This window comes from Antechinus flavipes, chromosome 3 (assembly GCF_016432865.1).
Source record: "Antechinus flavipes isolate AdamAnt ecotype Samford, QLD, Australia chromosome 3, AdamAnt_v2, whole genome shotgun sequence".
Taxonomy (NCBI): Eukaryota; Metazoa; Chordata; class Mammalia; order Dasyuromorphia; family Dasyuridae; genus Antechinus; species Antechinus flavipes.
Window position 1 is genome coordinate 495,671,491 of NC_067400.1, and position 12,300 is coordinate 495,683,790.

Below are 12,300 nucleotides of genomic sequence, written 5' to 3' on the forward strand. Positions count from 1 at the left end.
TTGTTTCCTGTAAATATCAACATTTATTCTTATGCATGTGTCTGTTATCTTATTGGTATTGAGTATACTAGTGCAAATCACACCATGTTTTGTAGTATACACAATTGTAGTTTGTCTTAGAGGGAATCCCTCTCTGGTAATGGTTGTGAAGAAAATGCTTTATAAATCTTAAAGCACTATTAAGTAAATGGCTTAATTTTTTGTTTTATTGTTCACTTCAAACTATTGCTTCTTGGCCTGCATACAGGTAACCCAGGAGACAAAGTCAGATTATGTGGTATTCCCATCTCTTTGAGAACTTGGCACATTTTGTTGTGATCCATGCAGTCAAAGGCTTTAGTGTAGTCAATGAAGCAGAAATAGATATTTTCTAGAACTCCTTTGCTTTCTCCATAATCCAGTGATTCTTGGCAATTGATCTTTAGTTCTTCTGCCTTTTTGAAAACCATCCTGCTCTGATAATTCTCAGCATATTGAATACTTCACTTTAACAGCATCATCATTTAGGACTTTAAGTAGTTTAACTGGAATTCTGAATCCTCCACCAACTGATCTTGGGGTTATCAATGAATAGACCCACTTGACTTTATACTATGGGATCTAAGACTGTAAATAACTAATTACATCATTATGATTGTTGGTGGTGTTCTTTCCTGTATAGTTCTTTGTGTATTCTTACTACCATTGAATTTCTTCTACTTCTTCTAAATTTCTTCCATTTTTTAATGTTTCCTTGATATCTTTTAAGTTTATATTTTTGTTTTTTAATAGCTTTTTTTTTTCTAAATGTAAAGATAATAGTCATATTGTAAAAAAGAAACTAACAAAAAGAAAAAAATAAAGTGAAAAATAGTGTGCTTCAGTCTGTATTCAGCCTCCCATAAATCTTTCTCTGGATATGGATAACATTTTTCATCATGAGTCATTTTGTAGTTGTCCTGAATCAGATAAAAAGAATTAAGTCTTTTAACAATTGATCATCATTCAGTATTGCTGTTGTTACGTATAATGTTCTTCTGGTTCTGTTTACTTCACTTTGCATCAACTCATGTAAATCTTTCTAGGTTTTTCTGAAATCAGCCTGTTTATAATTTCTTAGCAAAGTAATATTCCTTTTTTTTTTTTTTTTTTGGCTGAGGCAAATGGGGTTAAGTTAAGTGATTTGTCCAGGATCACACAGCTAGGAAGTGTTAAGTGTCTGAGAACCAGATTTGAACTCAGGTCCTCCTGACTTCAGGGCTAGTGCTCTATCTACTGTGCCATTTAGCTACCCCAGCAAAGTAATATTCCACTGTAGTCATACCCCAACTTGTTCAGACATTCCTCAATTGATAGGCATTCTTTCAGTTTCCAATTCCATTTTATGTCCTCTGGGTCTTTTCCAGGTTAAACATTACCAGTTCCTTTAACCAGTTTTCATATGGCATGGATTCAAGACCCTTCACCAGTTTAATTTTTTTGGAATCACTCTGATCCTAAATTGTCCTCATTTCTAAATTGTTGCCTGGGAATAAATACTAAATATTTAAGATTTTATTTTTTAAAGTGTAATATGCCTCATAATACATAGTTATATACATTAGTGTTCCAAAACACTAAGATCCAAATTAGACCTAAGTAAATTGTTTGGAACCATCTTTTTTTTTTTTTTTCCACTATATGAAACAAATTTTTTGAATGTTCTTTTCTGTTAATCTTTTAGGTGTGAATACTTGATACGAATGAAAGGACAAGAGTTTGTTGATCAAGTTCAAGCTAGGTACCCTCATCTTCTTGAACAGGTAAAAATTTATTTTAATTATCTTTACTGATAATAACTTCTTAACTGATAGTTATAGAAATATATGATTCTAGTGTTAGAGAAAAATCAGCAATATTGTTTATATTTGTGTTTTGAATTCATAGAACATCATAAAGCAGGGGTCCTCAAACTTTTTAAATAGGGGGCCAGTTCACTGTCCCTCAGACTGTTGGAGGGCCAGACTATAGCAAAAACAAAAACTTTGTTTTGTGGGCCTTTAAATAAAGAAACTTCATAGCCCTGGGTGAGGGGGATAAATGTCCTCAGCTGCCACATCTGGCCCACAGGCCGTAGTTTGAGGACCCCTGTAAGTTTCCTTCCTGGATCCATAAGAAATTGAGGGATTATTTTAAGTATGAGGAATAATAGCTTTTTTCTTTTGAGTGACTAATTTTCATTTAATTGCCATTCTTTAAGTTTTAAAGAAGACAACTCAATAGACTTTTAAATTTTTGTGGAGATTAGAGAAAGGATATCATTATTTACCTCATTTTTTTGGGAAAAATCATTTTTAAAATTATAGTTTGGTGGGTAAGGTTCAAAACTTTATCACAGAATTGAAGTGTTGGTCCAAATAAGTGAGAAAGAACACTTTACTAGGTGGATGATTTCATCAGCATGAGTATACTTCCTCATGTTAATCTTTTACAAGCCAAGAAGCAATAGTTTGAAGTGAATAACAATAAATACAGACTTTAATACGGTAGACAGCACATCAAAAAATGTACATCCACCTGAGAGTTATTTTTTGCATACATTGTTAGGTGACACAAACTCTCAACTTTGGAAAGAAATGAGAAGATTATCTTAACTTGGAACCTCTAAGGCTTTTGTTCTATTGATAGAGCATTTGAGGATCCAAGGTCATGCCTTACATTACCTGATAACACTAGTGATAGTTTTTGGAAGCTGTATAAAATAAGCCAATTAAATAAAATTTGTTAAGCTTAACATAAAATATTCTCATACTTTTTAATTTTAGCCACTTCCACGCTTTTCTGAAACTATGAGGAGAATCCCATTCTCCCCAAACTCTTTTCTCTGCAGGTTATTTAGTCTTCCCTCATCTTGCCTATACTTGGCCTAGTTAATAGTAGCTATAAATGCGATCATATGATCAAATTCAAGATTTATTATCCAACACACACATATACATACATACACACAGTCTTATAAATACATAATTTCTCAAAAGTTTTAGTATCTTTTAAGTTTTTAAGCTCAAACTTTTGGGACAAAAACACATTCACATTTGTATCATTCTTTTTATAATTTTTGCCAAAATCTGGTGATTGCTTAGGTACTGAATTCTTGTAATTTTTACTATTTGCAGATAATTTGAAATTTATTTTATTTACTCTTCTGTCTTCTCTGTTGTAGCTGTTGTCAACTTCTGATGCTCCAGGGGATGAAAGTGCTGATCTACCAAGTATGTGAAATAATATTTTGAATTTATATAAGGAATGCCTAAGAAAAAAATAAAAATGAAAATATGTAATGGGATTGTGAAGTAAATAAAAAATAAGATGGATCAGGCTTACATTTTTGATTGCAAACTATTTTATGCATGTGGCACCAAGCTCTTAGGTAAGATAGATGCAGAGAAGTAAGAAATGGTGACTGGTTCCCAAATTTCTTTGTTGTAGTTGGACAGGCAGAACACAAAAACATGTAAAGATACCATATATTGTTTTGTATTGTTAGCTAATTGTCAGATTATGAAAAGAAGGAACAAGGTATTTCAGAAGAGATTGTGACTGCAAAATTACTTTTCACATTTTTTTTTTACCAAATTAGGTAAAGAATTGCATAAGATGTTATACTTTGTTTTGAATGTAAATATAGGAATTTTTCTTTGTAGTTATTTTTTAATAATTTTCCTCTAGCCATGCCTTTTTTAAATAAAATATTAAAAATTAAACTTGGGAAAGAGAGCATTTTCATATGTTTTATACTTCCCTCAGATTCACCATATCTAGATGACTTTGGCTTTTCTTTTACTAGGATAATCTAGGCCATTCAATGAGTTCTCCCTAAGACAATGTTTTATAGTAGAACAGTAGATTTGGAGTCAGGAACTGGGTTCAGAATCAGACTCTGATACATGTATGTCCTTGGGCAAGTCACTTAACCTATCAGTCACAATTTCATCTGTTAAATGGAGATATTAAGATTTGTCTTTTAGGGTTCTTAGAATCAAATGAGGTTATATTTGTAAAGCATTTAGCACAGAACCTGGCATGTAATATTAATATAAATGCTGACTACTATTATTATTGTCATTATTTTTAGGTCATTATTATTATTAGTATTTGACTTGATAATTTATGAAATGGGGGCAGGTCTCCTCAGGTTTTTGAGAAAGTCCATGATGACAGAAGGAAGTAGAGCCACAGATATACTTTAATAATAAACACATATATAGGTAAAACAGCAAAAGAAATGTAGTGTGGGATTGGGATAAAATGGTGAGGATGATAGGCACTGTGAGGGAGAAAAAAAGGGAGAGAAAGGGCCCATTCTCTCACATAACTATGAATTATAGTTGAGAGACTTGGCAACATGGATCTCATGGAAAATGGAAGAATGGGGGAGTGGGGGTTTGAGATCTCATTTTTGTAGGGCTTTTTAAGGTAGGAAAAACAGTCTCTTATCTGGGATTGATTCATTAACATATCCAAATCATTTTAGAATTATCAGTAAAACTTTAAAGTTAACATGTTTACATCATCTTAAAATACCAGTACCTTTTGATATTCTGTAAGTGTCTGGAACTTGGCTGAGATTTATATTTCATCAGATCAAAAACTTTAACATCAATGCCATTGTCTTCTCCTGATTTGGCACATGCTGCCAGGATGTGAATTTGGTTAATATACACTTTGTAAATTATCCTTCTTTCATCTTTGGGAACCTGACTTCCAGCTTCCTCACCTGCTATTGTCCCTTCCTATTGACTGCTTATAACACCATATTGACCAATTGACCAAAAGAGAACTGGGGTAGTTGGGGGGACAAGAGTAAGAAATAATTTTTTAATACAATGACCTTGAACAAGTCACTACCTCTTTGGATCTTAATTTCCTTATCTATAAAATGAGATAAACTAAATTTCTTTGTATTCTTTACTCTTCTATTCCTCTTTCTTTCCCATTTCTAAAATAATCCTCTCTTGTCTAAGATTAATCTTTCCAACTGTGCTTTTGGTCTTATTCTCTCCCTTCTTGATCAGAATTTTGTCATTTTTATTAACCCTCTCTCTTCTTCCATTTTTCAGTCTCTTCCTCTTCCATGGCTACTTTACTTCTCCCTATAAGTTTTGCGGGTCTTAACTTGAATGCTTACCCCACAAAATATCCTTTCCTCAGCCCTGCTTATTCTTTCAATTATAACCCATCTTCTGTTTTTTTTGCTCGTTATTTTTTAACTTCTGAACTTAAATATTAACTACACCATTTTCATATGTTGAAATACAAAGACGACACAAAAGAGTTCTTCATGAAACTCTGGTTTTCCATTTCACACTGCTTCCTTTTTTTTTTTTTTTAAAGTACATTACTTTTCAAACTGCTCTGCTTCTATGTTTCCTTTTGAGTTTCCTTTTCTTTTTTTGCATTTTACAAAGTTCCACTGGTTCCTCTTTTTTTTTTTTTAATTTTTTTTTTAGTTTTGGTTTTGGTTATCAATGTTGCTTCCTGTCTCTCCCTTATTAAAAGAAATAAAGTGGAAGGAGGGCTGTCTAGTGTTTTTAATAAGAACGGATGCTATGTTTTGTCAAAGACTTTTTCTGCATCTGTTGGGATAATCATATGATTTCTATTGGTTTTGTTAATGATGTGATCAATTATGCTGATAGTTTTCCTAATATTGAACCAGCTCTGCATTCCTAGTATAAATGCCACTTGTATGATCCTTTGATAAATTGCTGTAATTTTTGCTAGTATTTTATTTAAAATTTTTGCATGAATATTCATTAGAGAAATTGAAGTATTTTCTTTCTCTGTTTTGATTCTTCCTGGTTTGGATATTTATCATATTTTTGTTGTAAAAGGGATTTGTTAGGACTCCTCCATCTTTTCCCAAATAGTTCGTATAATATTGAGATTAATTTTTCTTAAATGTTTGGTAGAATTCATTTGTAAATCCAGCTATTCCTGGGGATTTTTTTCTTACCTTTTTTTCCCCCTTAAAGCAGATAATTTATACCATTTCACTTCTCCCTTTTCCTTTCTCCCGGTATATTCCTCTCTCCTTAATTTCATAATTTTTTTTAGAAAGATATTATCCCTTCATATTCCACTCACATCCATGCCGTCTGTCTATAAAAACTCCTAACCACCATAATAATGAGAAAATTCTAATGAGTTACAAGTATTATCCCTTCATGTAGGAATGTTAACCGATAAACCTTATTAAAGTCCTTTATGATACCACTTTCCTAATTACCTCCTTATGCTTCTCCAGAGTTCTGTATTTGAAAATCAGATTTTCCATGAATCTTGAATGCTTGAAAATCCTGTTTCATTGAATGAAGGATTATACTCAGCTTTGCTGGATAGGTGATTCTTGGTTGCAATTCTAGCTCCATTGCTCTCTGGAATATTATATTCCAAGCCCTCTGGTTCTTTAATGTAGAAACTGCTAAATCTTGTGTTATCCTGACTGTGGCTCCACTATTTTTTTCTTTTTTTCTAGGTTGTAAGGTGATTGAGCAGAGAGATCTTTTACATTTATAACCTTTATAGCTGCTAATACATAGCTTGTCCATAATAGATATTAGATATGTTAAATGAATAAGGTAAAAAATATGTTGAGAAGTAATACTTTACTAGTTTTTATATTCACTAAGTACCTTCATATAAATGATTTCTTCTCATCCTCAAAATAATTATGTGAGTTAAGTAAGTCAGTTAATATTCTGATTTTGAAGATGAGGGTCTTATAATCAAAAGGGATTGTGACTTATACAAGGTCAAATGGCAGAGCTGAGACTCAAATCTAGGTCATTTGACTTCAAGTCAAATGTTCTTTCCTCTTTATCACTTTGCCTGTTGCGGTTTGTATTTCGTAGTAGTTTAATTTATTCTATGAATCTATTGCTGTAACTATAATTAATCTAAATTAATTAATTAAGATTTATTGCTATATATGTTGTTTTCAAACAGTTATTCATTTTGGACCTGGAGAAAATAATTCTGACGATACAGTCATGATGAACACTCCAGTGATTAAAGCTGCTTTGGAAATGGGCTTTAGTAGAAGTCTAGTAAAGCAGATTGTCCAGAGTAAAATCTTAACAACTGGAGAAAACTATAAAACAGTCAATGAAGTTGTATCGGATCTCCTCAATGCAGAAGATGAAAAAAGGAAGGAAGAGAAAGAGAGACAAGCTGAAGAAATGGCATCAGGTGTGTATTCAATTTTTAGTCACATGCTGTCAATCTGTATATAGTTCATAAAATTAATGTAGAATTTAATCTTTTAATGTTTGGAAAAATAGTTTTCTTGAACTTTGTAACATTTATTTCCCTCCTGATACTTGTAGATGCCTTTTCTTGAAAAATAAGATTTGAAATAATGAAATGAGGTTCTTATTCTTTTTTCCCATTTTCCCCAAATAATATCACCATTTGCTTTATTCAGCATAATTCCATTTTGCTCCTGTGATAGTGTTTTTCATTACATTCTGTCACAGTTGTGTTAGAGAAATTGTAATTCGCTTTGGCCTTTGAATTTATTTTAAAAAGATTTGTTTATAGCAGTTGTGTTGAACTCAGTAGGAATGGAATAGAAATGGATCCTGGAGAGTAACTTGCTGACTTAGAAAACTACAAATTAACATTGCTTTTTTGTATATTTATTTTGTTAAACATTTCCCAATTACATTTTAATGTGATTCTTGCTGCACTTAAGAGATCATGCTTTTGACACTTCTGGTGTAGAATACTGTATTTATCAGGAATTACAGGATTTGTAGCTAGGTGGGACCTTGAAGGGTATATAAATACATTAAATGTTTACTTTGTGCTATGTTCCAGAGATACTAAAAAAAAAAACCCAACAACCCCACTTTCATGAGTACAAAAGCTCATGGAGATTATATCTTAATGGGTGAAAATATCACATAAAAGGGGTGCTAAAAATGGGAGAGAATAAGAGATGACATAGTGATGAGACTGCAGGAAGTGGTAGTGAAATGGAAGTCTGGTTCTTTGCAAGATAAAGAAGAAAGCTTATCAGAACAGGAAGGAATATTGGTGTGTGTGCATGCATGAAAAAAAAATGTTTATTATGTGCCAGGCACTGTATTAATTGCTTTACAATTATATCTCATTTGAGCCTTACAATAACTCTGGGGGGGTAGTTGCTGTTATTATTCACATTTTGCAAATGAAACTGAGGCAAACAGGTTAAATGATTTGCCCAGGATCACATAACTAGAAAGAGTCCAAGATAAGATTTGAAATTAGAGAAAGAAATATTACACATATGCAAATATTTTTTAGTGGAGTAGAGTACAGAATGGGATCATAAACTGGAGATATTGTAATTCAGCTTTTTTTATTTTACAGATAAAGAAACCAAGGGTTAGAAAGGTTTAATTGACTTAGTTAAGATTATACATTAGTCATAAGTAGCAGGACTGACTTATCTTCTGCTATCCTGACCTAATGGCTTTTTCCAGGTGTGCAATACAACATTTGTCAGTCATGAGGGCTTATGGAAAATTATGTTAAAATTCAGTTGCCCAGAGAAGTTCATTAGTGTGATACAACAGTTTCATGATGGCAAGCTTACCTGGGTTCTGGACAATGGGCCACACTCTCGAGCTTTCCCAGTGGAGTGACATAATAAGTATGTGCTTGCTCCCATGCTTTTTTACATGATGTTTTTTGCCATGTTGTCAAATGCCTTCAGTGAGGACAAACACGGAATCAAAGTCAGCTGCTGCACTGATGACGAATTCTTCAACTTGAAAAGACCATAAGCCAAAATGGAAGGAGTGTTGGTACATAATTTTTTGTTCACAGATGATTGTGCACTCAATGCAGCCTCCGAAGCTGAGATGAAACAGAGTGTGGATCAGTTCTCTGCTGCTTCTGCTAATTTTGGCCTACAATTAACACCAAGAAAATACAGCTCCCCTATTAGCCAACAGTACAACATCCATATGTGGAACTATTATAATTAAAGTAAATGGTGGGGTTTTGAATGCATTAGATAAATTCAGCTATCCTACACTGTCTGTAAAGATATGAGATCATTAAAAATGAAGTATCTGTGTTTAAGAGCCTACAACATGATTGTGGAGAAAAAATGTACAGATAAACTAGAAAAATACAAAAAAAGTGTTAAAGCAAACACAGAGTTAAAACAAGAAATATTATGTAGAAAATTTATAGTGATATAGATATTATAATATAATATAGGGTAAGGATTTGCACATACACACACACACAGTGTTAATGGAGGGGGGTGGCTTTTTAAGCAACACCTTGAATGATTTAAGGATATAGGTTATTGTATTCTGCTTTTCATGTTAAAGTTGTATGTATTATCTTATTTCCTCATTCTATACCCATATAGTAATTTAAAGCAAATAGGCATAATTTCAAAGAATTGGCTAATGTCATTTAGCATTTTTACCCTTGGAAGTATTAAGTGAAAAAATTATAACTTCTGCCTAACTTGAGAACCAAAAGAAAACCCATACCTTAAAGTGACATGAATATATAATATTTCCTTTAAAGAAAAATAGAAATTATTTTAACTTTTCCAGAATTAGATGTTTCCTCTTAGAGTGGATCACATATAATCTTGGTTCAAATTTCGGCTTTTATTGCTTAATGCTCTGTGTAATTCTTTGTTAGGCCTCAATAGAGGTATCATGTTCCAAAACTAAAGAGGCTATAGTCACACTATATAATTTGCCTTGGTCAGACTACATTTGTGAATTTATGTTCAGTTCTGGTAGCTACTTTTCAGGAATGATGTTGATAAACTGGAGAGCATGCTGAGAACAACAAGAATAATGAGTTTATCCATATAACAAACAGCTGAAGTATTTAGCTTAGAGAAAAGAAGTCTTTTTAAGATTTAATCGTGGTCTTCCAAGTATTTGAAAGGCTATTCTGCAAAGAGATAGACTTACTTTATTTAATTCTAGAGAACAGAATTGGGAACAATGAACAAAAGTTAAGGAGAGAGAAATTTAAATTTGATAGAAAAAACTTTTATTACAAGTTTAGACTGTGAAGTCTGCAGTAGCAGGTACTGTCTTTTGCCTTTCTTTGTATCCTTAACACTTAGCACAATGCATGGATCATATTAGGCATTTAATAAATGTTTATTGACTAATAATTAAAGCAGTTCTTGAGTAGTATGGGTTGTCTTGGCAGAGTACTGTTTTCTTCATAAAGATTTTCAAGCAGAAGTGAAATGACCATTTGAGCTTGTTATAGAGAGAATTATGTTTCAGATATGGGTTGGACAAGCTAAGTTTTGAAATTCTGCCCAACTTTTGATATTCTGTGACTTAATATTTTATTAAATTCTGAGCACCATTTTTCATATGATATTGCTGTAATATGAAGCTTTTTTTTCTTAAGATGTTGAACTCTTTTCATGATTTTCATTTCTTAAAACTTTTCCTAATATTTATCACTAAAAATGAGATTGATAAATTGTGCTGGTTGGGGAGGATATGTTTCTTTAAGAAATAGATGCAGTTTGGAAATTGAATGTGATAGACTATATTGTGAAAGGAAGAGTAGAAATTTCAATTAAATATAAGTGATAGATTGTTATAATTTCATGCCCTTACCACACAAAAACAGAAATTCCAAATGAATGTTTTTGTTGTGGCTTTGAAGACAGTGAAAAAGGATTTCCTTTTCCTGTCAAGTTTGACTGCTATATAACATTATAAGATAAATTTTTTTAGCAGTTGAAAGGAAATATGAAAATAGAAAATAGCATTAGCAGACAAAATAATATAGTAACAGTAGCAAGATGTAAAAACAGAATACTATTTAAGTTTTTTTAAGTTTAAAGTCATATTCTGTTATCCTTAAATTGTGAAAGATATATAGTAGACACATTAAAATCATAACATCTTTTTTTTTGAGTGCCTATTGTATTTGTACTTAAATTACAGATGAATGCTACTTTGTAAATTGAGAGTTCCTACAAGAATTTTTTATGTTTATGGTATCATAAGTTTAGACTAAAAAAGGTACATATAGGGAAATAAAGGCAGCGGAGTAAAGTAGAGCTTAAAGTTCTAATCTGACACGATACAAGTTTTGTAACACTGGACAAGTCATTTAATTTTTTCATGTCTCAGATCACAGGCTGTGACTATCTTGGTGGAAAGAATCCCCACACTGGGAGTTCCACACTTTGGAATCATCATTTGTGTGGTTTAAGTCTGATGTAATTTTTTTCTCTTTTCAATAAAGATGACCTGACATTAATTCGGAAGAATAGAATGGCTCTGTTTCAGCATTTGACCTGTGTACTTCCTATCCTGGATAGTCTTTTAACATCGGGTGTGATTAATGAGCAGGAACATGATGTTATTAAACAAAAAACACAGACGTCTCTACAAGCAAGAGAACTGATTGATACCATTTTAGTCAAAGGAAATGCTGCAGCCAATATTTTTAAAAACTGTCTCAAAGAAATTGATTCTGTGTTGTATAACAATTTATTTGGTAAGTTTGTAGGAAAAATATTTTAGGAACAAAGTGGATCAATTGACAGGTTTTTATTGCATTAATTTACCAATTAATACAAATAATGTAAGAAAAATTTCTTTTTGCCCAACATTGAATAACTTTGTTGTTGTGGCAGTACTTTTTTTCCCCTTTTTATTCTTTATCTGCTAGTGCTTTCTTGCTTTGTCCTTGAAACTCCTATTATATTAGTTAAGTTGCCTGTCATCCTTAATCAATCTTTCTGTGCTGGCTGCTTTTTCTACTGCTCTATCTCATAGTTCCTACAGGTAAAATTAATGTAGTCCTTGTTTTAAACTGCCACTTCTAGATTGTTGTTCTGTCACCATTATGCAACCTTTTCTCCTTTGAAAGTGTGTTATCTGATGAATTCATGCTCTTCTGATTCTTGATTTCCTGAATAATTTTCTACCATATTTATTATTGTTTCTCTTCATTCTGAGTTTTGGTGTCTTGATTTTTTGCTGTTCTTGCAGTCCTTCAGTTTGTTTGTGGCCTTACTTTTTTCCTATGATTGCTTAGTCATTTCAGTAAAGTCTTCCTTTTCTATTTTTGATTATCATGTCTTTTAATCATTATCCCTTCCTAGCACCCATTTCCTGTTTCTAATTACCATACAGATGAACATTATTTGAAAAAAAATTCATGAAATTCTATTGATTGGGATGGGATAAAGAAATGATGTGCTAAGTAAAAGAACTGTCATGTAGCATTGAGGGCATAAATGGTGATAAAGAATATAATTTTTGATAGGCCCAGTCA

The 12,300-nt window shown here is 32.2% G+C and overlaps 1 protein-coding gene across 2 annotated transcripts in view; it reads left to right on the plus strand.

Moving 5' to 3' along the window:
- The window catches only part of LOC127554917 (baculoviral IAP repeat-containing protein 2-like), a 32,032-nt gene that overhangs the window by 14,051 nt on the left and 5,681 nt on the right, over nucleotides 1-12,300 (plus strand). For both annotated transcript variants that reach the window (XM_051986864.1, XM_051986865.1), the window contains exons 4-7: nucleotides 1,703-1,781; nucleotides 3,182-3,230; nucleotides 6,967-7,209; nucleotides 11,263-11,517. In XM_051986864.1, the coding sequence (XP_051842824.1) occupies nucleotides 1,703-1,781; nucleotides 3,182-3,230; nucleotides 6,967-7,209; nucleotides 11,263-11,517 (626 nt within the window). The remainder of the gene's footprint in view (nucleotides 1-1,702; nucleotides 1,782-3,181; nucleotides 3,231-6,966; nucleotides 7,210-11,262; nucleotides 11,518-12,300) is intronic.